Source organism: Salmo salar, chromosome 11 (assembly GCF_965601325.2).
Source record: "Salmo salar chromosome 11, fSalSal1, whole genome shotgun sequence".
Taxonomy (NCBI): Eukaryota; Metazoa; Chordata; class Actinopteri; order Salmoniformes; family Salmonidae; genus Salmo; species Salmo salar.
The window spans coordinates 93,574,432-93,601,582 of record NC_138301.1 but is presented as its reverse complement, the minus strand read 5'-3'; the positions used below and the strand labels follow the sequence as shown (position 1 = coordinate 93,601,582).

At 41.1% G+C, this 27,151-nt stretch overlaps 2 protein-coding genes across 2 annotated transcripts; one reads left to right on the top strand and one right to left on the bottom strand.

The window, feature by feature from the left end:
- Positions 1-1,757: 1,757 nt before the first annotated feature.
- On the top strand, positions 1,758-7,403 carry nefma (neurofilament medium chain a). Its single transcript, NM_001165411.1, has 3 exons — positions 1,758-2,872; positions 3,951-4,075; positions 5,005-7,403. The coding sequence occupies exons 1-3, from the start codon at positions 1,841-1,843 to the stop codon at positions 6,587-6,589; spliced, it is 2,742 nt and encodes a 913-aa protein (NP_001158883.1). The 5' UTR covers positions 1,758-1,840; the 3' UTR covers positions 6,590-7,403.
- Positions 7,404-13,952: 6,549 nt separating this feature from the next.
- LOC106563330 (neurofilament light polypeptide) lies at positions 13,953-16,847 on the bottom strand. The gene is made up of 4 exons (XM_014128848.3): positions 15,712-16,847; positions 15,267-15,391; positions 14,675-15,123; positions 13,953-14,539 (listed from the first exon to the last, which is right to left on the bottom strand). The coding sequence occupies exons 1-4, from the start codon at positions 16,762-16,764 to the stop codon at positions 14,250-14,252; spliced, it is 1,917 nt and encodes a 638-aa protein (XP_013984323.1). The 5' UTR covers positions 16,765-16,847; the 3' UTR covers positions 13,953-14,249.
- Positions 16,848-27,151: the final 10,304 nt, after the last annotated feature.

Below are 27,151 nucleotides of genomic sequence, written 5' to 3'. Positions count from 1 at the left end.
AGATGGAAGGGTTGGAGCAGGGAATTTAACCCCGGTCTTCAGTGGGGAGAGGGGTGGCATGTCTCTGCAAGACTTGAATTCCTTTTTATTAAGTGTATGTTGTTGTTGGGTTTTTTTGGTCAATTTACATTCACCCCAGAATCATTTCTTACAGTGTGGCTACTTGGTTGAGTTGGTAAAATGCCAACGAAATGTACCATTTTACTTCCCCTCCTGTTTCTAATCTGTCTAAATTAAGCATTGAACAAATAAAAATGGAATTCCGCAAAAAAATATTATCTATAGGCCCTTATCATAAATCAAGTATTAAGGCTATAAACCATTTGCATTTCTAAACCATTGATTGATGGTTGAGAAACAGTTTTTGTGTTTTGATGCACTGAAACCCCAAAAAAGTGTTTCACAACACTCTCTTAAAAACACCAATACTCAGGTTGAAGAACCACTGTGAGTGTTTCAGAGTACTTGATTTCTGTTTTAAAACACATGCTGTCTATTAAAACACTTACATTAGGTTTACAGTCAAACACCCTCCAAACACCAGATATCAGTTAAGGCGCATTACATTTCATGATTTCATTACACAATCACGGTGTTTTGAGACTTTCGATTTTTACAGTGTACAGTCTGGATGCATTTGCATCACTACAGAAATGATTTGATTAGAAATGTCTCAAAAATAGCCCAAGAGAGCAAATTTGTCCAAGATGAACTTCACACCCCATAACTTCCTGAAACTAGCAAAAGTGGTCACAGATGAATCATGCATGATGTACCCTTGTTGATTGAACCCTTATGCCCTTATGGTGGTCTCAATTTATACGTGATCGGCATGTCACTGATGGCAATCCCTCTGGCATTGGGAGATTTGATGTCAAGAAGTAATCGATCACCTATATTGAAGATTTAGCACAAACACATAACACCAATACTAACAAATGAGGTCGGCTTTATACATGTTCGTTGGCAAAGATGAAATACTCATTAAATTCATTTAAGGATCGACCATTCTATAATACTTTCGATTTGAAAGAAAATGTTTGAACACTTTCAAACGTCTTATAAAGACGGGAATTGTGTTTTGCTGCTTTAAGTCGCTGCCCATGGTGCTGCTAGCGCTAAACAACTGGCTAGCGTCTGGCGGACTGGCTCTTTCCATGGTGCTGATATTGGTCTCGTTCTGAATTGCATCGGTAAAATGATCATTTCTGGTGTAACCGTTTTTGCTGGCTAACAATAGGGAACATAAGAATTAACATGGGACATTGAACTCCTCCATAAGGTACATGTCCATGTATAGAAATGCTGCACATTGGTTGTTCGAATGAGCAAATGCAGAGATGTATGTATAATTTCCTTTCTCACACTAATGTTCAATATTGCGAGAAAGTTATATATTCACTCTGCGACAAGTGACAACTGATAAATACATGAGCACATAGGCTACCCTAATGAATGACTCAGCATCTGCATGGTTTCGAATGAATGATTCCAGTTCTGGAAACATCCCAATGATAATCGCCCCTTTCTTTTTTTCCCCTGTGTGATTATTCCTCTGCCTTTCAAACCGCCACCCACGAACCTTCACACTCCCACGTGGTGTTTTTTGAAAAGTCTGAGGGGTTGGTTGAGACATGGCCCTCCCCCCTTAGATCAATGAGCCAGTAAAAACAGTCCCTACTTGCCTTTTTAGCGATTGCGCATTTCGTATATAAAGGACAGCCGGTGAGGCTAAGAATGCTGTGAGCGCCATCCACCCCGCACCTGCACACACACACACCACTACTCCACCTCGCACACCTTCCCATCCATTTGCACACGCACCCCCTTGTCTGGCCGGATGAGTTACCACCCGGTGGACACGGTAGGGAGTCCATTCAGGAGAAGCATGGATAGTAGGACAAGCTACGGCCGCTCCTCCGGCACGCCCTCCAGCGGGTTCCGCTCTCAGTCCTGGTCCCGGTCAAGCCCTAACAAGCCCTACAAGAGGAGCGTCAATATGCCGGTAGCCAGAGCGTACAGCTCTACACTCCTCAGCTCCGCCGAAAGCGTTGATTTCAGTCAAACTAACGGAGACTACAAGCGTTCCAATGAGAAAGAGCAGCTCCAGGGGCTAAACGACCGTTTCGCCGGTTACATCGACAAGGTGCACTATCTGGAGCAGCAGAACAGCCAGATTGAGGAGGAGATCCAGGCGCTGCGGCAGAAGCAGGTGTCGCAGTCCCAGCTAGGCGATTTATACGACCAGGAGCTCCAGGAGCTGCGCTCCATGCTGGAGCAGATCCACCACGATAAGGCGCAGATCCAGCTCGACACGGACCACATCGAGGAGGACATCCAGAGAATTAGGGACCGCTTCGATGAGGAAGCTCGCATCAGGGATGAGACTGAAGGCATCATCCGGGCGCTCAAAAAAGATATGAATGACTCTGAGTTAGTGAAGTCTGAGTTGGAGAAGAAAGTCCAGTCACTGCAGGATGAGATTGCCTTTATCCGTAACAACCACGAGGAAGAGGTGAGCGAGCTGTTTGCCCAGGTGCAAGCGTCGCAGGTGACCATGGAGAGGAAAGACTTCCAGAAGACGGACATCACCGAGGCGCTCCGGGAGATCCGCACCCAGCTCGAGGGCCACTCCAACCAGAACCTGCAGCAGGTGGAAGACTGGTTCATGTGCCGCTATTCCAAGCTCACTGATGCTGCGGAACAAAACAAAGATGCAATAAAGTCCGCCCGTGATGAGATTGCGGACTACCGCCGCCAGCTCCAGTCCAAGACCGTGGAGTTAGAATCCGTCCGGGGAACCAGGGAGTCACTGGAAAGGCAGCTGAATGACATCGAGGACCGACACAACAACGACCTGTCCAGCCTGCAGGTATGATGAGACCCGCTGTTGGCATTGTTTTCATACAGAAACCCCCAGCCACAGGCTTAATGGTGAAGTGTTCTATAAAGTTGTGTTCTTTGTGTAAGTAGAGAAGCAATGTAGTGGAGAGAGTTGGCTAATAATATTATCAGATGTGTATCGTTTATCAGGCTATCAAATTGTGCCAGAGTCGTGTGAGGATATTATCACGATTCCTTTGAGGTTTTTAATTCTTATTTTTAGTATAGGTTTAGTACAAGGAGCGTTCCCTACTTTGAGAAAGAAACATATACATATTATATTTGTTTTATTGTGTTAATATAGAGAGATGTGTTTTATCTAGGTATATAAGCTCTGCGCAATGGTGGTGTCTGCGCATTTGCTTTAGATAAATGGCACAATGCTGACATCTTATGGGCACAGCTTTTACATCGCCCATCCTTATTGAAGCATTAGGCTACTTATACGCTGCGACAATTGGTGAAAGTCAGGAGACATTATGGGGTTTTTAATTAAGTGGAGACATAATGCAGCAAACGTTTTTTTTTTTTTTTTTGCCGAGTCAGAGACGCGGGTCGATGCGTTCATTGGCTGTGTCCTTGCCTCACCCCACACAGATTTCTAGGAGGACTATTGAACAAGTGCGAAGAGGCTGCCCTTGAAACAGTGTACACTGCGTCAGAATACATTATTTCACAGAACAATAATAGCCTAACCTTTTGCGCAGATCGGTTTCCAACATATCAATTGATTTGCCCTTTTACAAGGAGACAGGGTGACTTCACACTTTGAATTGTTATTGCAACGATATTGTAATGAAATCTCAAAGTGCTTTAATGTGGTGTAAATTTACACGTTTAAATGTGCTTGTGATAGCCTAATTACTAGGAACAAAATACGAAATTGTATTCTTTTTTTTTCTTCTTTTTTACAGTTTTCATATTACTTCCAGAGGGTTCTGTCCTTTTGGAGACATATCCTCTCTGCACCAAAAAATAGATAACCAAGTATTTTTTCAGAGTTCCACATAGGCCTAGGTAATAACAGCTCCTAACCAGCTCATGTCTCTTGGTCTTGTTTTCTGCAGGAGACCATCCACCAGCTGGATAATGAGCTCAAGGGCACGAAGTGGGAGATGGCGCGTCATCTGCGCGAGTACCAGGACCTGCTCAATGTCAAGATGGCCCTCGACATCGAGATAGCTGCATACAGGTACAGTGCGAAGGCAGTGTGCTAATTAGGCCTATCATTGATTAAAACAAATATATTTTTTTAAAACACGTGGAACTAAAATTGTACTCATTAAGGAACAAATAAACATTTAAAGTGTTGGTCCCATGTTTCATGAGCTGAAACAAAAAATCCCATAAATGTTCCATATGAACAAAAGGCTTATTTCTCAAAAATGTTGTAGATACATTTGTTTACATCCGTTAGTGGGCATTTCTCTTTTGCCAACATAATCCATCCACCTGACAGGTGTGGCATATCAAGAAGCTGAATAAACAGCATGATCATTAAATAGGTGCACCTTGTGCTGGTGACAATAAAAGGCCACTTTCAAAGGTGCAGTTTTATCTCAAAACACAATGCCACAGATTTCTCAAGGTTTGATGGAGTGTGCAAATGGCATGCTGACTGCAGGAATGTCCACCAGAGCTGATGCCAGATAATTTAATGTTCATTTCTCTATCATAAGCTGCCTCCAATGTCGCTTTAGAGAATTTGGCAGTACGTCGAAACGGCCTTACAACCGCAGACCACGTGTAACCACGCCAGCCCCGGACCTCCACATCCAATTTCTTCAACTGCGGAATCGTCTGAGGGGTGGTGCGGTGGTTCGGTGGTGCTGAGGAGTATTTCTGTCTGTAATAAAGCCCTTTTGTGGGTGGGCCCAGCTGCCAAGCGGGTGGGCCTTTGCCCTCCCAGACCCACCGATGGCTGCACCCCTGCCCAGTCAAGTGAAATCCATAGATTAGGGCATAATTAATTTATTTCAATTGACTGATTTCCTTATATGAACTGTAAAATCTTTGAAATTGTTGCATGTTGCATTTATATATATTTTTCAGTATATATCAACCCTAACTTTTATATTAGGCCTACACTATACTATATCTAATTTTCTATTGTTTTTGCAGGAAACTCCTAGAAGGTGAGGAGACCCACTTTAGCACTTTCCCTTACCGCCAAACTGTCACCTCCTCTAAGAAGTCCAAGTCTGGGCCTCCCAAACTAAAGGTCCAGCACAAGTTTGTAGAGGAGATCATTGAGGAGACCAGGGTGGAGGATGAGAAGTCTGAAATGGATGTGACCCTGGCAGAGATTGGCCAGGAGCTGTCTGCCCCACTGGAGGCAGAGGCAACAGATGACAGAGAGGAGGAAGGAGAGGATAAGGGAGAAGAGGAAGGAGAAGAAGCAGTGGGACATGGAGAAGAGGGAGAGGGTGACTCAGAAGAGGTTGTAGCCTCCACTGAAGCCCAGGTGAGCTCCAGCACCCCTGCTGAGGAGGAAGAGGAGGACAAAACCGGTGGCGATGAAGAAGAAGATGGAGGAGAGGGTGCTGAGGAGGGAGAGAAAGAAGAAGAGGGTGAGAAAGAAGGAAAGGATGAGGGTGAGAAGGGAGATGATGCAGAAGGTGGTGATGAGGGAGAAGGAAGGGAAGAGGGAGAGGAGACAGCCCCAGAATCAATATCTCCTGACAAAGAGAAGGCTGGAGAGAAGGAAGGAAGCGGAGGAGAAGAAGAGACAGCAGAGGGAGAGGGAGAAGAGGAGGGTGGTGATAAAGAGGAAGTTGCAGGTAGTGACAAAGGATCCAAAGATGGAGATGATAAGGATGAGAAAGATAAGAAAGGAAAGGATGAGAAAGATGACAAAACAGATGAGGCAGATGTAGCCAAGACAGAGTCTCCCAAAACAGATGCCCCCAAGAGTGAGACCCCAAAAGCTGAGGTCCAGAAATCTGAGGCCCCAAAGGTCTCCAAGCCAGACTCCCTGAAAGCTGAATCCCCTAAGGCTGGGTCCCCTAAGTCTGAGTCACCAAAAGCTGGATCCCCCAAACATGAATCCCCCAAAGCTGGTTCCCCTAAATCTGAATCCCCAAAACCCGGCTCCCCCAAATCTGAAACCCCCAAAACAGCTGGATCCCCCAAATCTGAATCCCCCAAACCTGCTGGTTCCCCCAAATCTGAATCCCCCAAACCTGCAGGGTCCCCCAAATCTGAATCCCCCAAATTAGGATCCCCTAAAGCAGAGTCCCCTAAGGATGAGGCTCCCAAACCAGAAGCTCCCAAGTCAGAGGCCCCCAAGGCTGCAGAAGAGAAAGTAGACAAAAAGGGTGATTCAGAGGAAGAGAAGGTAGAAAAGAAAGATGCAGCTATGAGCGGAGAAGTGGAGAAGAGTGCCCCAGAGGACAAAAAGGATGATGGGAAGAAAGATGAGACGGATGTGATCTCAAATGGAGTGGACGAGAGCCCCACCAAAGATGACCCCAACCAGAAAGATGACCCCAACCAGAAAGATGACCCCAGCCAGAAGGTGGTCATCACCAAAACGGTGGAGACCATCACCACTGGAGAGGACGGAGCCAAGCATGTCGTTAAATCAGTCACTGTCACCGAGACTGTGAAGGAGTCTGAGGATATGATTCAGGAGAAGATGGTGTCCAGCAAGACGATGGAGAAACACTCTTCCAAGTCCGTCAAGGTGGTGACCGAAACCGAGTGACTGCTCTCCAACCAATCCACCCAGGAGGGTCAGGGAGGAGGACACGACGACAAGCAATCATACAGCTAGAGCGATGTAATAAAGATAACCACTCTCAAACATACAGAAAAGCAAAGAGAGAAGCCATATGATGTGACAAAGCTAAAATTTCTAAAATGCATGTTGAGTGAAGCTATAAATGAGCTTTTCTGCAGATGCGGTCAGGAAAATTTGGGAATGGGACAGATTATTAATTATCTTTCTTTCTACTTGCAGTTCACAGGAGGGCTCACGGGTGGGGGCGTCTGCATGCTAGCTCAGGGAGGGAGTCCCCTCTCTAACATGTATGTATGTCTGGATGGATGGATGGATGGATGGGAGAGTGATAGAAATGTATCTTCATTCAAATGAAGTTTTTTGGGGGGCCCAGGTGGGAGGGTCCAATTCAGAAGTAAGCTTACTTATTATGTGACGATACCAATTGAGCCAAAAAAATACAATCGACTACAATACAATACAGTGAAGAAAGAGAATGACGATGGTGTAATGAACTCATTATCATAAACATACAGTACCCAAAGCAATTAACGCATAAATAACCTTGAAGAAACTCCTAGCCTTAAACATGCTTTGTATCAGTGTCTATTATGTTTACGAGTGCAATTGAAAATAAATCTGTAAATGCGCACACATACATTATTGTATGCATAGGATGGACTTGAATTTAAATTCCGAACATAAATGAGGTGCTACAGTTTGCAATCCCATGTCTTTACTCATAATGAATGATTTCCCAGCAGCATTTGCTCAATAAATGTCGTACTGAAATACAAAATATGGTCTCTTGTTTGTTTATGACACGTGGCAAACTCATTCCACGGACGGCTGAGTGTCTGCGGGTTTTCGCTCAACCCTTGTACTTGATTGATGATTTAAGGTCACTAAGGAACTCCACTCACCTGCTTGTCTACGTCTTGATTTAAAGGAAAAAACTAAAACCTGCAGACACTCGGCCCTCCGTGGAATGAGTTTGACACCCCTGCTTTATGCAATTTTCCTGTCCTGTACGTTCACTTTTGTATTTACAGTAGGTTTCTCACCACAATATGCACACAATATTCAACTTCCTCATCTGCTTTTATGGGGATGGGATTGCATCCTTCATTATCTTTTGCAGCCTAGAATTTATACACAACCACATAAACATCCACAGGCTGTCCTCTACAGATATTTAAAGTCACAATCGGTAGGTAATATGTGCATGCCATCTAAGAATAGGCCACCAACAATAATATGAACGATGCAATCCTATGCCGTCACATGCAAATAGCACTTGATTAGAGTTGATTTATCAAATCAAATCAAACTTCATTTGCAAAGCACATTTCTTAACAAAGAAAATTGCACTTCAAAGTGCTTTACATACTGTACATGAATAAAATAATAAAAAGTGAGAAAGATAAAATATATATATATATACATACATTTCTAGACAAATATACATTTAACATAGATTAATTAAGAAAATAAAACAACAGTGGACATGAGAGACTAATATGAAAGATGTAGACTGAGAAATGTATGGTATATGACATAGTAGTCGTTCAGCCATTAGCCATATTATTCGAGAACAACATTACCTACAATGTTAAACATGACTTGAAACTATACCTATTTTAAAGTATTTTACATGACAACTTAAACAATGCAGTGATACAGGAGGTAATTTGGAGATTCGCAACATTGAAGCAGACAGTGACTCGTTTGGAAGTTCAGCACCACAGGAAAGTGGACAGCAACGGTCTCAGGTGCAAGCCACACTGGAAAAATCCCTGAAGAAGTTTCTTTGAAATCCACATACACTGAGTGTAGAAAACATTAAGAACTTCCAATTCGTTGGGGGCATGGACTCTACAAGGTGTCGAAAGCGTTCCACAGGGATGCTGGCCCATGTTGACTCTAATGCTTCCCAGTGCTGTGTCAGGTTGGCTGGCTGTCCTTTGGGTGGTGGATCATTCTTGATACAGACAGTAAACTGTTGAGCGTGAAAAACCCAGCAACATTGCAGTTCTTGATAGAAATCGGTGTGCCTGGCACCTACTACCATACCCTGTTCAACGGCACTTAAAGTGGAACTGACAGTGTTTTAGTAACATGACATCGTATTAAAATCTGTTCATATACACCTCCAGTAAGAATATGACACCTTGTTTTTATTTTCTGACAAGCGACCACTTAGATATGGTCATTTTCACAATTTCATAAATTCATAGAATGTTTGGGAATGATGTACAGTAAGGGATTTGTGAAGATTCTGTTAGGACAATTAATAGACACTGCAGCAAATAAAACAGTATAAAAACATCTGTCTTGCCCAGGACTGGTGTCTATGCAGACCGGTATGCCATAGCCAATCAGAGCTAATAGCCAATCAAATAAGCCATTTGCCACACAGGCGTGCCATCACTCACTTTGAACTGGACTGTGTGTTTACAGGCAGTAGCAACAGTGCGACTTTAGATCATTAGAACGCATTGGCCAAAAGCCACAAAATACACCTGAATGGATTTCTGCAAATATGTACATACCGCAGGAGTCCTCTTACATTTGGGAACTTCACAGTCCTATTGATCAAACAACCATAAAAAGGTATCTCTCCCTCAGTTGCCTTTGCACATCAACAACAACAAGATCAACAACTAATGCTAGCCAGAGCAAGATAAGCTAAAATCTAACAAGGGAACATTGGATAAACCCTCTCAAGCTTTTTAAGCTAGTTGGCCATCAACATTGCAGTGAAACAATGGGGAATAGTCGCTTGCTTGTCCTTCTGCAGCTTGCCTGCCAATGCATGCTTGTCCCAACCCACGTTTTGACATCTGAATGGGAACTTGTCTGCCTGCCCACGCACTTAATCAATGACAAATACATTTGATTGACAACTAAGAGATATGCTAAATGTGGATAACAATCGTTCAAACTCAGCATAGCTAGCTAGCTAGCAAAGCGAATCACATTTCTTGGCAGCTAACCAAATGACACCTGCATCTCTAGCTGTAGACACAAAAAAATGATATGGGGGGGGGGTCACTCACCCACTCCTCCAATGACATGACATCCTCCCAGCAGCTAGCTATCTAACGTTAGGCACTGTGTTTGTAGCTTGCTATGTGGATAAGCTAGCCCAGGGGTGTCAAACTCAATCAGTGCAAGGGACCTATTTAAAAAAAAAACTAATTTGCGGGCCAGACATAAACTATTTGTTTTCACAAAAAAACGTGCAACTGCAACCCAAACTGTTTATTTAGAAATAATATGTCTCTTTATAATGTCCACTTATATACAGAGAATACTGTATATAGCATTCTAACATATTAAAACAAAAGAGAGAAATATGTGTCCAGCCTTGGCTGCTATGCTTGCAGATGTGCATAATATGCTGTGACCCTAATCAGAAAGTATTTAATAGCAAATAACAAAAACATTTAAACATTTAAACACTTAACATTTAAATGTAAAACATGTTTTACATTGTTTTGCACTGCATGGATCACCGGTGCGGTAGAATGCAACATTATATTGTAGTTGAGTAGCCAGCCTGGGTTACTGCTCAAAAATGTTGCTAAAATATGCCTACATGTTTCTCTTTTGCATGGTGTTTCTTGCAGGTTTTGTTTTTTGGTTATTCATTGTCAAGCTTTAAAAACCAAAGCCAGACTGCAACATTTTAGTAGCCTAGCTAGGACTGTGGCATCTGTCTGCACACTTTCCCTTTGCTGTGTGCTGTAAAAGTGGCACTGAAAAGAAGCTCAATCGAAGTTAAATTGTCCGATGTGAGCGCATCCAGCGGTAATCTCATAAAGTAAAATAAAAAATAAGATTACAACATATATCAAAAGAAGAAAACCCTTAGAGAGGTCTGCCTGTAGGCTACGACTGTAAATTGACTATATGAGCTGTTTCTCCGTTGCTTGTCCTCACGTTGCTTGTCCTCACCTGATCCGGTCTGAACCCTACTGCAACTGCTGGTCGGGGACGACACTGCGGGGACGACGCTCTATGCTCACTCAGTGCGATTTCAACCCATTTCATCAGTGGACTTTGCCAAATAGCATGAATAAAAACAAACTAAAGCAGGCAAAAAAGCAGTGGGTTATAAAATGTTTCACGTTTTAATTCCAATACAAGTAAAGCCTCTGCCCTAGTACGACAAACTGGACTCAGGGGTAGACATAACATAGTAAAAGTAAATCTGTTTCCCTCATTTTATATGCCCACCCACATCGACCAAGCGGTTGCTAGACAATCGTGTTATATGCGCACCCACCCCGACCAACCTGCCTCCTTTTACTTATGCCTTAAGTAACCTTATGTCATATGTAACCTTACCAAAAGTAGTATATCATGCTAGTTTCAGTATGCAGGATTTATGTTTATTATGTTATGTCTAGTCTATGAGACCATGCTGAGTAGTTGAAAAAGTTTTATGACTGATACACAGTGCCTACAGAAAGTATTCATATTCCTTGACATATTCCACATTTTGTTGTGTTACAGCCGGAATTCAAAATGGATTAAATAAAATAAAAATCTCACTCATCTACACACAATACCACATAATGAAAAAGTGAAAACAAGTAAAACATTTTTTTTGCAAATGTATTGAAAATGAAATACAGAAATATCTAATTTACATAATACGTATACCCCTCAGTCAACACAGAATCACCTTTGACAATGATTACAGCTGTGAATCTTTCTGGGTAAGTCTCTAAGAGCTTTGCACACCTGGATGGTACAACATTTGCACATTATTCATTTTAAAATTCTTCAACCTACACTACATGGCCTAAAGTATGTGGACACCTGTTCATTGAACATCTCATTCCAAAATCATGTGCATTAATATGGAGTTGGTTCCCCCTTTGCTGCTATAACAGCCTCCACTCTTCTGAGAAGGCTTTTCACTAGATGTTGGAACATTGCTGCGTGGACTTGCTTCCATTCAGCCACAAGAGCATTAGTGAGGTCGGCACTGATGTTGGGCGATGAGGCCTGGCTTGCAGCCGCCGTTCCAATTCATCCCAAAGGTGTTTGATGGGGTTGAGGTCAGGGTTCTGTGCAGGCCAGTCAAGTTCTTCCATACCCTCATGCTGAACCAGGAGAGGGCCTTGTATGCTGTAGAGCTAAGATTTCCCTTCACTGGAATTAATTAAGGAGCGCAGCAGCTCCAGACCATTGTTCCTCCTTCACCAAACTTTATAGTTGGTAGTATGCATTGGGCCAGGTAGCGTTCTCCTGGCATCCGCCAAACCCAGATTTGTCCATCGGAGTGCATAGTTTGAACTCGGTAGTGAGTGTTGCAACCAAGAGCAGACAATTTTTACGCGCTTCAGGTTAGTATTATGGAGCAACTATAATGTTGTTGATCCATCCCCAGTTTTCTCCTATCACAGCCATTAAACTTTTAAAGTCACCATTGGTCTCATGGTGAAATCCCTGAGCGGTTTCCTTCATCTCCGGCACCCGAGTTAGGAAGGATGCCTGTATCTTTGTAGTGACTGGTTGTATTGATGCACCATCCAAGGTGTAATTGATAACTTTGCCATGCTCAAAGGAATATTCAATGTCTGTGTTTTTTTTTTACCCATCTACTAATAGATGCCCTTCTTTGCGAGGCATTGGAAAACCTCCCTGGTCTTTGTGTTTGAATCTGTGTTTGAAATTCACTGCTCAACTGAGGGACCTTACAGATAATTGTCTGTGTGGGGTACAGAGATGAGGTTGTCATTCAAAAATCATGTTAAACATTGTTATGCACACAGCCAACTTATTATGTGACTTGTTTAGCACATTTTTACACCTAAACTTATGTAGGCTTGCCATAACAAAGGGGATGAATACTTGCTTACTCAAGACATTTCAGCTTTTCATTTTTAATAAATGTGTAAGAATGTCTAAAAACATAATTCCATGTTGACATTATGGGGTATTGTGTGTAGGCCAGTGACACCCAATCTGAATTTAATTCATTTTAAATTCAGGTTGTAACAAAACAAAATGTGAAAAAAGTCACGGGGTGTGAATATTTTCTGAAGGCACTGTATCCAGTCCTCTGCAATGCAGTTTTTCTTGGTGCATCATTACGCGCAAATTAATTGTTTTAAGCGATTTAGGTTGTTTGGAATTTAGTATGTGATTATTATATTAAACTGAAGGCATGTTGGGTGCTGTCCATGGGTGACTCTGCTGATTGCTAACATTCTTCCTCTCAGGATTTTAGCTCAGCACTCACGTAGAGTGCCGAAGGAAGCAACTAAATTGTGAAGAGTCATAAAATCAGCTACACAGTATTTCAATGTCTTAAAAGCAATAAAAACACACGACTGATCCCAGATTTGATCGTTCTCAGCCCTGAAATTAGGTAATAAAAATGCCATCCCTCTCTGAAGTTCCTCCCATTCCTCAGCATCTGTTCGACACACTGGACCTGAGCTGCATAGCTGATGGAGCCTCTGATGTGGATCTTGCCAGGTTAGTGCTCCCTCAAGACGGAATAAAGTACAAAAAACGATCAGATCCCTGCCAGTGCGTCGTGATTGTGCCTGCATGCCCCGAATGTCGATGTAAGCAACTCCAAACCCAGAGAACCAGCTGTGTTCGCCATTCATGATCGGCACTATGGACAGGTTACCTGAAGTGCAACACACAGAGATATCTAATTCTGTGCAACACACTTACACCAGTGTGTGTGTGTGTGTGTGTGTGTGTGTGTGTGTGTGTGTGTGTGTGTGTGTGTGTGTGTGTGTGTGTGTGTGTGTGTGTGTGTGTGTGTGTGTGTGTGTGTGTGTGCGTGCGTGCGTGCGTGCGTGCATGCGTGCGTGTGTGCGTATGTGTGTGTGGCCGACAGTCCAAAATGTCCAAATGTGGACAGAGAGACTAATGGATGTGCTCATAAGATGGCTCTTCTAGGCCTAAAATATATCTGATAGGCTAATAAGCATAGTTAAACAGTATTCTAATGTATTTTTACAAGCAGCTTCTAAACCATTCAATAGATCGTTTTTTTAACATTTACAAAATGTTTATAAATCATGACACATAACCTGTTAATTTTTCTATGAATTAATTGAGTAAGGACCTGCTGTCATGTATGATGAACAACAGGCCTTATATGTTTTCACATTGTGGTTAACTATGTGGTCATGTTTTTAAGCGCCTTCAAGATGTATCAATGATATATTCAACATTTCATCCTTGTTGTTGCGTTTCAACAGGTCTAACTTTAATATGATAAAACCCAAACTATTATAAATACTGTTTACTGAGTTATTATTCAGCATGATTCAGTATAAGGACAAAACAATCAATTACACACTCTGCATGGCTTTCAAAAGTATTTATTCAACCATCCAAAACCACACTCTTACAGACTTGCACAGGCATAGCACACACACTCTTACAAACACACTAGAGGAATTGTGTGACCTTTATTGACTTTATTGACTTATAACTGCTAGCAGATAACCTTGATTTTGTTGCATTAGTGCACTCAAAGACATTGTATTGAGCACCTTGTTAACAAGCACACTGGAGTCGATAATGTTGGGTATTTCTGCTGTTTGCCGAGCTGAGGTTTTATTAGACTGTCTTTTGGGTTGTGTGGTCTTGGGCCACAAACTTACTTTTTAGCCATTGGTTTTTCAGATTGGTCTTTCTCTTCTGCAGGTTTTTCTCTCTTCTCCTCACTCTTGGATATCTCTGGTTCGCTCTTCTCTTCTTTGGTTTCTGCTTCGTCATCTTGTTTCTCCTCACTTTTACCTTCATCTTTCACCTCTTCATCTTTATCACCCCCTTCTTTATCATCTCCTCCCTCTTCCACACCTTCCTTTCCATCCTGCTCCTCACCCTCGTCCTTATCTTCCTCTTTCTCTGCATCCTCTTTTGCAGTTTCTGCCTTCTCATCTCCACCTATATCAAAAAAGGAAATAATTGAGAATAGAGGAATAATTTAGTTAGTATACAGGTTTGTAAAAATGTCAGCATGTAAGCAATACACAACAACAATAGAGAATATTCTTTGAGGGAAATTATCCCAACGCTAACCTTGATCTCCATCCTTAGCATCCTCTCCATCTTCCTTCTCCTCCTCGCCTCCCTCATCCCCATCTTCCTCTTCCTCTTCTCCCTTTTCCTCCTTCTCCTCTCCACCCTCTTCTTCCTCCTCCTGTCCCTCCTCTTTCTTCTCTTCTGCTTCTTCCTCCTCCTTCTCCTCCTCTTCCTCCTTCTCCTTCTCCTCCTCTTCCTCCTCCTGTGGTGGGCTGGCAGAGTCCCGCTGGGCCAGGCTGGTAGAGATGATGTCTTCTCCAGAGACGAATGAGGAGCTGAGGAAGCGTGAGGCCATCAGGTAGGGGGCGCCAGAGCTCAGGTTAGACTGCATTGAGAACATGTTGCTGCCGAAGGAGGGCATGACTGACAAGGTGTGGCCATAGACACTGGACATACCCCCTGACCCGCCCACACTGAAGTGAGACTCCTCCCCCTCCAGCAGCTTCCTGGAAAAGTAAAGGATCATGGGAAAGATACAATTTTAGAATAAAAGCGCAAAAGGCTTTCCTTGACCTGGACTGGCATTAGTATTATTACATTATATTTGTTTAAGTTGAAGCTCTGGCCTGTGCTCCTCATAGCATCCTACCTGTAGGCAGCGATCTCAATGTCCAAGGCCATCTTAACATTCAGCAGGTCCTGGTAGTCCTTCAGGTAGTGAGCCATCTCCTGCTTGGTGGCTCTCAGCTCATTCTCCAGCTGACCAATAGTGTCCTACGGGAGACGTTTAAAGGTTATGAAGTGGATAAAGTATTTTTTTACAGTGGGTAATACAGGAAATATGCCTTAAATGGCTGAATGGATGACATTTTAAATGTATTCAAAATAATCTTATTTGTTCCTATTCTGTAAGTCAGTTCCACTTGGCACAAAATATAAAACATTATTGGTGTCTTGTATTCTGATATAGTCATTTACCTATTAGTAAGCAGTTTCTAAACATAAATAAATTCACATTCAGATTGCATTCATTCTGAGGAATTTGCATCAATCCAGATTTGCTGTTTAATTCGTCCTGCAGTACCACCACTGACCTGCATGTTGCTGATCTCAGCGCTCTGCTTGTCCTCCATGATGTGTAGCTGGTTTTCCAGAGACTTGTTGAGGCCCCTGCAGGTATCGATCTCCAGCAGGTGGGCCTTGAGCTGCCGGCGGTACTCCCCTGCCTCATCCCTGGAGCTCCTCACCGCGTCGCTGTGCTGGGCAACACTCTCTGTCAGGGAGCCCACCTTCCCATGGAACCACTCCTCAGCAGACTGCATGTTCTTGGCCGCCAGCCTCTCGTACTGGGCCCGGATGTCCCTCAGAGCACCGGACAGGTCCGGTGTGGCTGCCTCCATCTCCACAGCCACCTGAGCCCCCAGCTGGGCCTGGGCCTGGAGCTCCACCACCTCCCCCTCGTGGAGCTTCTTGAGGAAGGCCACCTCGTCCAGCAGGGTCTCCACCCTCTTCTCCAGCTCAGCCCTGGCCAGGGCAGTCTGGTCGGCCCCACGCCGTGCATCCAGCAGCCTGCCCTCCGCGTCCTCGCGGGCCACCACCTCCTCCTCGTAGCGGGCCTGCAGGGCGCTCAGGGCCTGCTCCAGACGCTCCCTCTGGCCCAGGGCGGCCTGCTGCTCCCCACGCGCCTCATCCACGGCGGCCCTCAGGGCCCGCGCCTCCTGCTCATACAGGGCCGCCAGGCGGGAGGGTTCACCGTGCCTTTGCCTCAGCATCACCAGCTCAGCCTCCAGTGCACGGTTCTGCTGCTCCAGCTCCCGCACACGCTCGATGAAGCCAGCGAAGCGGTCGTTGAGGTCCTGCAGCTGGGCCCTCTCCTGGGTCCTCACTGTTCGGAACTCAGAGCTCACCTGGGTCGCCTGGCTCAGCTCCAGTTCCACAGAGGAGGAAGAGGCCATGGATGAATGCAGAGCCTGGCCAGGAGAGAAGTACTGCAGACGGGAGCTCACGGAGGAGGAGAGGGGGGAGGCGTGGGAGGAGAAGGCCGATCGTGACCTCCCCTTGGTCACCACTCCGCGGGGGGCTCCCTCCACGTGCCAGCGGCGATAGGAGGAGGATGAGTAGTAAGGGTCAAAGCCGAGGGTACTCATGGCTGGGCTGGGAGGGCAGGCAGCTCTGTCTGGCTCTGTGTCAATGTGTCTGTAGGGCTCAGGTGAAGAACCCAGACTGATGCTGCTGCAGTGGCTCCAGCTTTTATAGCAGTAGGGAGAGCTCTGACGCAGGCGCATTCCCAAACTCTGACTACGCGGGATCGATAGGCTTACACTGCAACGGACAGAGAGGGAGAAAGGAAAGGAGGAAAGAGAGGGGGAGGGAGAGGTTGCAGATGGAGAGATCTTTGTGTTTTTGAGTGTACAAAGGAGGTTAGCATATTTCTGGTTTCTCTACACTGTTTCTGTCATACACAGTAACCTTGACTACTAATGTTCACAAGTTATTGTTCAGGAAAGTAGAGTTAGATAGCTAAAGCCTCTGGGTAATGAAGTATACATCTGCACTTTACCTGCACCGATAGTAAAAATGAATAGTCACATGAGATGACTTGAGTTTGGAGTCATTCATTTGAATGTAGGTCTCGCAGTCCTCCCTGTAGGGGAAGAAAATTAATGGGCTGTCCTGATTCTACAGCAGCCTATGCATTGATATTATACACAGCTTCTCCTCATACAGTGACACAGCACCTGCCCTGCTGGCCAATTAGAGAGCGACACCCATGACCACAGAAAACCTACATTGATAAACACAGAACACGCGGCTGATTGGTATGTGTTTATCAATTTATATTTATTTATACATTATGGCTGGGAAGCTACTGTTTGGTGCCTGTAGATACTTGTGAGGTTCTGAATCAGATGCTGTAATGATAATGTGTGTAAATATGATAATGTCTGTGAAGATGTATTTGTGTTTTTTGGGATGATAATGCATTGATAATAATAATAATAGATAATCATAATAATAATAATAGATAATGCATCTATTATACAAAATAGGTCAAATTAATTCAAGTACATTTTCATGATTGCCTTAGTTGGAAGGGACACTGGGGAATTTGAAGAGAAGTTGAATGGCCTTTTTATATTGTCATGTTAATTCCCTAACAAGAGAAACAGGCTTCTTATCTTTCAGCTGCAGAGTGAAGAGGGAACCATAACTGGTCAATAACAATCTGCTTCCTCCCTGCTGACACCCACGTCATCCTTTTCCTCCTCCACTTCCTCCTGAGAGGGGTGGGAGAGATACACATTTATACTGTCCCAGAGTGCTGATTGGGAGAATGGATAGCACAGTGACTTGCCATACATTTAAGCATAGTATGAGGATCTTGTGGGAGAACAGGTATGAGTCCATGTTTAGGTGCAGTACATTATGCATTTCGCCTGTACACATTTGAGGAGAGTGTATGAATTTAAGTGTGTTTGTGTGTCTCTTTTGTATGTGCGTATTTTGCTGACAGTTCTCAAAGCAGAAGCCTTGAAGGTGAGATGGATGTGGGTTGCTAGGCTACAGTAGGTGCGGGGTGCTGCCGCAAGCTGAGTCATAAGTAAAGTCAGGGCCGGTTCCAGGCATTATCAACATAAGCCCCAGGCATTTTAAGAAATCAGTCGGGGGCTCAACTTACTGTTGAGAGTTAGAATAGTAGAGTATACAAGGTGCAATTTAGACATTTGGTCGTGCATCAGCATTTTGACAGTCACTCAATTAGCCCATGTCAGTCACTGACAGTCACTCAACTAGCCCATGTCAGCTAAAATGTTTTAGATTGGTAAATGAGTCTAGCCAGGAATCTATACTTGTAGTGGTCAAATTACCCTGACCTCCAGGGGGCCCCCGTTGATTTTGTTAGTCACTCTCACTCAGAAGTCATAATAACATGGCAAATGTGTAAAATTGCAGCAAACTTGCTTTGAAACTGCAACATTTCTTTACACCCCATGTTGTCAAAATAAATTAGCTTAGGGCCCCAAAAAGTGAAAGCCAGCCCTGAATACAGTAGTGTTTTCACCCATCCCCTCCACACCCAACCCCGCAGTATCCTCTCCACTTCTCTCTCATACTCCCTTCTCTTTCAGCTTTACCTGCTTTCTCTCTCTCTCTCTCTCTCTCTCTCTCGCTTTTCTCTCTATCTCTCGCTCTCTCTCACAGCAGCATCCTGTCTTTCTCTCTCTTTGTGATTCCTCTATCTCTCTGTCCTTTTTTGTGATATAAGATATGCAGATTGGCTACATGCCCAGAGTTCCATTACTATTGTATTTGCTGATATTGTATTTCTCTCTTTTTTCAATGTGGCTCATACTTTGATTGGTAGAAGGGGGCATTGATTGACTTGGCCCTATAGTTTGGGCTCCGCCCTGACTCTCGGTCAGTTTAATGCCGAATCAGTATTTTCACCTGTAATGGCCCCAGAGTTTAAGTGGGTGGTAGGATCGGTTTGAAACCTTGGTGCATTTCAACATAGAATTTCAAACATCACAAATAAATATTTGCTGACTGTATTTATTTGCTGACTGTTGTCCTGTGGAGACCCAATAGTGGTTGTACTGGGAATAAGTACAGTTTCCATTGTGTGTTCTTTGGAGTAGGTGTGAAATTTACAGTAGGACTACTAGAGTATATGTGTTATTATACAGTAGAACTACTGGAGTATGTGTTATTATACAGTAGAACTACTGGAGTATGTGTGTTATTATACATTAGGACTACTGGAGTATGTGTGTTATTATACAGTAGGACTACTGGAGTATGTGTGTTATTACACAGTAGGACTACTGGAGTATGTGTGTTATTATACAGTAGGAGTACTGGAGTATGTGTGTTATTATACAGTAGGACTACTGGAGTATGTGTGTTATTATACAGTAGGACTACTGGAGTATGTGTGTTATTATACAGTAGGACTACTAGAGTATGTGTGTTATTATACAGTAGGACTACTGGAGTATGTGTGTTATTATACAGTAGGACTACTAGAGTATGTATGTTATTATACAGTAGGACTACTATAGTATGTGTGTTATTATACAGTAGGACTACTGGAGTATGTGTGTTATTACACAGTAGGACTACTGGAGTATGTGTGTTATTATACAGTAGGAGTACTGGAGTATGTGTGTTATTATACAGTAGGACTACTGGAGTATGTGTGTTATTATACAGTAGGACTACTGGAGTATGTGTGTTATTATACAGTAGGACTACTAGAGTATGTGTGTTATTATACAGTAGGACTACTGGAGTATGTGTGTTATTATACAGTAGGACTACTAGAGTATGTATGTTATTATACAGTAGGACTACTATAGTATGTGTGTTATTATACAGTAGGACTACTGGAGTATGTGTGTTATTATACAGTAGGACTACTAGAGTATGTGTGTTATTATACAGTAGGACTACTGGAGTATGTGTGTTATTATACAGTAGGACTACTAGATTATGTGTGTTATTATACAGTAGCACTACTGGAGTATGTGTGTTATTATACAGTAGGACTACTAGAGTATGTATGTTATTATACAGTAGGCCTACTGGAGTATGTGTGTTATTATACAGTAGGACTACTTGAGTATGTGTGTTATTATGTTATTATACAGTAGCACTACTGGAGTATGTGTGTTATTATACAGTAGGACTACTAGAGTATGTGTGTTATTATACAGTAGAACTACTGGAGTATGTGTGTTATTATACAGTTGAACTACTGGAGTATGTGTGTTATTATACATTAGGACTACTGGAGTATGTGTGTTATTATACAGTAGGACTACTGGAGTATGTGTGTTATTATACAGTAGGACTACTGGAGTATTGTGTGTTATTATACAGTAGGACTACTGGAGTATGTGTGTTATTATACAGTAGGACTACTGGAGTATGTGTGTTGTTATACAGTAGGACTACTGGAGTATGTGTGTTATTAAACATTAGGACTACTATAGTATGTGTGTTATTATACAGTAGGACTACTGGAGTATGTGTGTTATTATACAGTAGGACTACTAGAGTATGTGTGTTATTATACAGTAGGACTACTGGAGTATGTGTGTTATTATACAGTAGGACTACTAGAGTATGTGTGTTATTATACAGTAGCACTACTGGAGTATGTGTGTTATTATACAGTAGGACTACTAGAGTATGTATGTTATTATACAGTAGGCCTACTGGAGTATGTGTGTTATTATACAGTAGGACTACTTGAGTATGTGTGTTATTATGTTATTATACAGTAGCACTACTGGAGTATGTGTGTTATTATACAGTAGGACTACTAGAGTATGTGTGTTATTATACAGTAGAACTACTGGAGTATGTGTGTTATTATACAGTAGGACTACTGGAGTATGTGTGTTATTATACAGTAGGACTAATAGAGTATGTGTGTTATTATACAGTAGGACTACTAGAGTATGTGTGTTATTATACAGTAGGACTACTGGAGTATGTGTGTTATTATACAGTAGGACTACTGGAGTATTGTGTGTTATTATACAGTAGGACTACTGGAGTATGTGTGTTATTATACAGTAGGACTACTGGAGTATATGTGTTATTATACAGTAGGACTACTGGAGTATGTGTGTTATTATACAGTAGGACTACTGGAGTATGTGTGTTATTATACAGTAGGACTACTAGAGTATGTGTGTTATTATACAGTAGGACTACTAGAGTATGTGTGTTATTATACAGTAGGACTACTAGAGTATGTATGTTATTATACAGTAGGCCTACTGGAGTATGTGTGTTATTATACAGTAGGACTACTTGAGTATGTGTGTTATTATGTTATTATACAGTAGCACTACTGGAGTATGTGTGTTATTATACAGTAGGACTACTAGAGTATGTGTGTTATTATACAGTAGAACTACTGGAGTATGTGTGTTATTATACAGTAGAACTACTGTAGTATGTGTGTTATTATACATTAGGACTACTGGAGTATGAAAGTTATTATACAGTAGGACTACTGGAGTATGTGTGTTATTATACAGTAGGACTACTGGAGTATGTGTGTTATTATACAGTAGGACTACTGGAGTATGTGTTTTATTATACAGTAGGACTACTGGAGTATTGTGTGTTATTATACAGTAGGACTACTGGAGTATGTGTGTTATTATACAGTAGGACTACTGGAGTATGTGTGTTGTTATACAGTAGGACTACTGGAGTATGGGTGTTATTAAACATTAGAACTACTGGAGTATGTGTTTTATTATACAGTAGGACTACTGGAGTATGTGTGTTATTATACAGTAGGACTACTGGAGTATATGTGTTATTATACAGTAGGACTACTGGAGTATGTGTGTTATTATACAGTAGGACTACTAGAGTATGTGTGTTATTATACAGTAGGACTACTAGAGTATGTGTGTTATTATACAGTAGGACTACTAGAGTATGTATGTTATTATACAGTAGGCCTACTGGAGTATGTGTGTTATTATACAGTAGGACTACTTGAGTATGTGTGTTATTATGTTATTATACAGTAGCACTACTGGAGTATGTGTGTTATTATACAGTAGGACTACTAGAGTATGTGTGTTATTATACAGTAGAACTACTGGAGTATGTGTGTTATTATACAGTTGAACTACTGGAGTATGTGTGTTATTATACATTAGGACTACTGGAGTATGTGTGTTATTATACAGTAGGACTAGTGGAGTATGTCTGTTATTATACAGTAGGACAACTGGAGTATGTGTGTTATTATACAGTAGGACTACTGGAGTATGTGTGTTATTATACAGTAGGACTACTGGAGTATGTGTGTTATTATACAGTAGGACTACTGGAGTATTGTGTGTTATTATACAGTAGGACTACTGGAGTATGTGTGTTATTATACAGTAGGACTACTGGAGTATGTGTGTTGTTATACAGTAGGACTACTGGAGTATGGGTGTTATTAAACATTAGAACTACTGGAGTATGTGTGTTATTATACAGTAGGACTACTGGAGTATGTGTGTTATTATACAGTAGGACTACTGGAGTATATGTGTTATTATACAGTAGGACTACTGGAGTATGTGTGTTATTATACAGTAGGACTACTAGAGTATGTGTGTTATTATACAGTAGGACTACTAGAGTATATGTGTTATTATACAGTAGGACTACTGGAGTATGTGTGTTATTATACAGTAGGACTACTAGAGTATGTGTGTTATTATACAGTAGAACTACTAGAGTATGTGTGTTATTATACAGTAGGACTACTAGAGTATGTATGTTATTATACAGTAGAACTACTGGAGTATGTGTGTTATTATACAGTAGGACTACTTGAGTATGTGTGTTATTATGTTATTATACAGTAGCACTACTGGAGTATGTGTGTTATTATACAGTAGGACTACTAGAGTATGTGTGTTATTATACAGTAGGACTACTAGAGTATGTGTGTTATTATACAGTTGAACTACTGGAGTATGTGTGTTATTATACATTAGGACTACTGGAGTATGTGTGTTATTATACAGTAGGACTACTGGAGTATGTCTGTTATTATACAGTAGGACAACTGGAGTATGTGTGTTATTATACAGTAGGACTACTGGAGTATGTGTGTTATTATACAGTAGGACTACTGGAGTATGTGTGTTATTATACAGTAGGACTACTAGAGTATGTGTGTTATTATACAGTAGCACTACTGGAGTATGTGTGTTATTATACAGTAGGACTACTAGAGTATGTATGTTATTATACAGTAGGCCTACTGGAGTATGTGTGTTATTATACAGTAGGACTACTTGAGTATGTGTGTTATTATGTTATTATACAGTAGCAATACTGGAGTATGTGTGTTATTATACAGTAGGACTACTAGAGTATGTGTGTTATTATACAGTAGAACTACTGGAGTATGTGTGTTATTATACAGTAGAACTACTGGAGTATGTGTGTTATTATACAGTAGGACTACTGGAGTATGTGTGTTATTATACAGTAGGACTACTAGAGTATGTCTGTTATTATACAGTAGGACTACTGGAGTATGTGTGTTATTATACAGTAGGACTACTGGATTATGTGTGTTATTATACAGTAGGACTACTGGAGTATGTGTGTTATTATACAGTAGGACTACTAGAGTATGTGTGTTATTATACAGTAGGACTAATAGAGTATGTGTTATTATACAGTAGGACTACTAGAGTATGTGTGTTATTATACAGTAGGACTACTGGAGTATGTGTGTTATTATACAGTAGGACTACTGGAGTATTGTGTGTTATTATACAGTAGGACTACTGGAGTATGTGTGTTATTATACAGTAGGACTACTGGAGTATATGTGTTATTATACAGTAGGACTACTGGAGTATGTGTGTTATTATACAGTAGGACTACTGGAGTATGTGTGTTATTATACAGTAGGACTACTAGAGTATGTGTGTTATTATACAGTAGGACTACTAGAGTATGTGTGTTATTATACAGTAGGACTACTAGAGTATGTATGTTATTATACAGTAGGCCTACTGGAGTATGTGTGTTATTATACAGTAGGACTACTTGAGTATGTGTGTTATTATGTTATTATACAGTAGCACTACTGGAGTATGTGTGTTATTATACAGTAGGACTACTAGAGTATGTGTGTTATTATACAGTAGAACTACTGGAGTATGTGTGTTATTATACAGTAGAACTACTGTAGTATGTGTGTTATTATACATTAGGACTACTGGAGTATGAAAGTTATTATACAGTAGGACTACTGGAGTATGTGTGTTATTATACAGTAGGACTACTGGAGTATGTGTGTTATTATACAGTAGGACTACTGGAGTATGTGTGTTATTATACAGTAGGACTACTGGAGTATTGTGTGTTATTATACAGTAGGACTACTGGAGTATGTGTGTTATTATACAGTAGGACTACTGGAGTATGTGTGTTATTATACAGTAGGACTACTAGAGTATGTATGTTATTATACAGTAGGCCTACTGGAGTATGTGTGTTATTATACAGTAGGACTACTTGAGTATGTGTGTTATTATGTTATTATACAGTAGCACTACTGGAGTATGTGTGTTATTATACAGTAGGACTACTAGAGTATGTGTGTTATTATACAGTAGAACTACTGGAGTATGTGTGTTATTATACAGTAGAACTACTGTAGTATGTGTGTTATTATACATTAGGACTATTGGAGTATGAAAGTTATTATACAGTAGGACTACTGGAGTATGTGTGTTATTATACAGTAGGACTACTGGAGTATGTGTGTTATTATACAGTTGAACTACTGGAGTATGTGTGTTATTATACATTAGGACTACTGGAGTATGTGTGTTATTATACAGTAGGACTACTGGAGTATGTCTGTTATTATACAGTAGGACAACTGGAGTATGTGTGTTATTATACAGTAGGACTACTGGAGTATGTGTGTTATTATACAGTAGGACTACTGGAGTATGTGTGTTATTATACAGTAGGACTACTAGAGTATGTGTGTTATTATACAGTAGCACTACTGGAGTATGTGTGTTATTATACAGTAGGACTACTAGAGTATGTATGTTATTATACAGTAGGCCTACTGGAGTATGTGTGTTATTATACAGTAGGACTACTTGAGTATGTGTGTTATTATGTTATTATACAGTAGCAATACTGGAGTATGTGTGTTATTATACAGTAGGACTACTAGAGTATGTGTGTTATTATACAGTAGAACTACTGGAGTATGTGTGTTATTATACAGTAGAACTACTGGAGTATGTGTGTTATTATACAGTAGGACTACTGGAGTATGTGTGTTATTATACAGTAGGACTACTAGAGTATGTCTGTTATTATACAGTAGGACTACTGGAGTATGTGTGTTATTATACAGTAGGACTACTGGATTGTGTGTGTTATTATACAGTAGGACTACTGGAGTATGTGTGTTATTATACAGTAGGACTACTAGAGTATGTGTGTTATTATACAGTAGGACTAATAGAGTATGTGTTATTATACAGTAGGACTACTAGAGTATGTGTGTTATTATACAGTAGGACTACTGGAGTATGTGTGTTATTATACAGTAGGACTACTGGAGTATTGTGTGTTATTATACAGTAGGACTACTGGAGTATGTGTGTTATTATACAGTAGGACTACTGGAGTATATGTGTTATTATACAGTAGGACTACTGGAGTATGTGTGTTATTATACAGTAGGACTACTGGAGTATGTGTGTTATTATACAGTAGGACTACTAGAGTATGTGTGTTATTATACAGTAGGACTACTAGAGTATGTGTGTTATTATACAGTAGGACTACTAGAGTATGTATGTTATTATACAGTAGGCCTACTGGAGTATGTGTGTTATTATACAGTAGGACTACTTGAGTATGTGTGTTATTATGTTATTATACAGTAGCACTACTGGAGTATGTGTGTTATTATACAGTAGGACTACTAGAGTATGTGTGTTATTATACAGTAGAACTACTGGAGTATGTGTGTTATTATACAGTAGAACTACTGTAGTATGTGTGTTATTATACATTAGGACTACTGGAGTATGAAAGTTATTATACAGTAGGACTACTGGAGTATGTGTGTTATTATACAGTAGGACTACTGGAGTATGTGTGTTATTATACAGTAGGACTACTGGAGTATTGTGTGTTATTATACAGTAGGACTACTGGAGTATGTGTGTTATTATACAGTAGGACTACTGGAGTATGTGTGTTATTATACAGTAGGACTACTAGAGTATGTATGTTATTATACAGTAGGCCTACTGGAGTATGTGTGTTATTATACAGTAGGACTACTTGAGTATGTGTGTTATTATGTTATTATACAGTAGCACTACTGGAGTATGTGTGTTATTATACAGTAGGACTACTAGAGTATGTGTGTTATTATACAGTAGAACTACTGGAGTATGTGTGTTATTATACAGTAGAACTACTGTAGTATGTGTGTTATTATACATTAGGACTACTGGAGTATGAAAGTTATTATACAGTAGGACTACTGGAGTATGTGTGTTATTATACAGTAGGACTACTGGAGTATTGTGTGTTATTATACAGTAGGACTACTGGAGTATGTGTGTTATTATACAGTAGGACTACTGGAGTATGTGTGTTGTTATACAGTAGGACTACTGGAGTATGGGTGTTATTAAACATTAGAACTACTGGAGTATGTGTTTTATTATACAGTAGGACTACTGGAGTATGTGTGTTATTATACAGTAGGACTACTGGAGTATATGTGTTATTATACAGTAGGACTACTGGAGTATGTGTGTTATTATACAGTAGGACTACTAGAGTATGTGTGTTATTATACAGTAGGACTACTAGAGTATGTGTGTTATTATACAGTAGGACTACTAGAGTATGTATGTTATTATACAGTAGGCCTACTGGAGTATGTGTGTTATTATACAGTAGGACTACTTGAGTATGTGTGTTATTATGTTA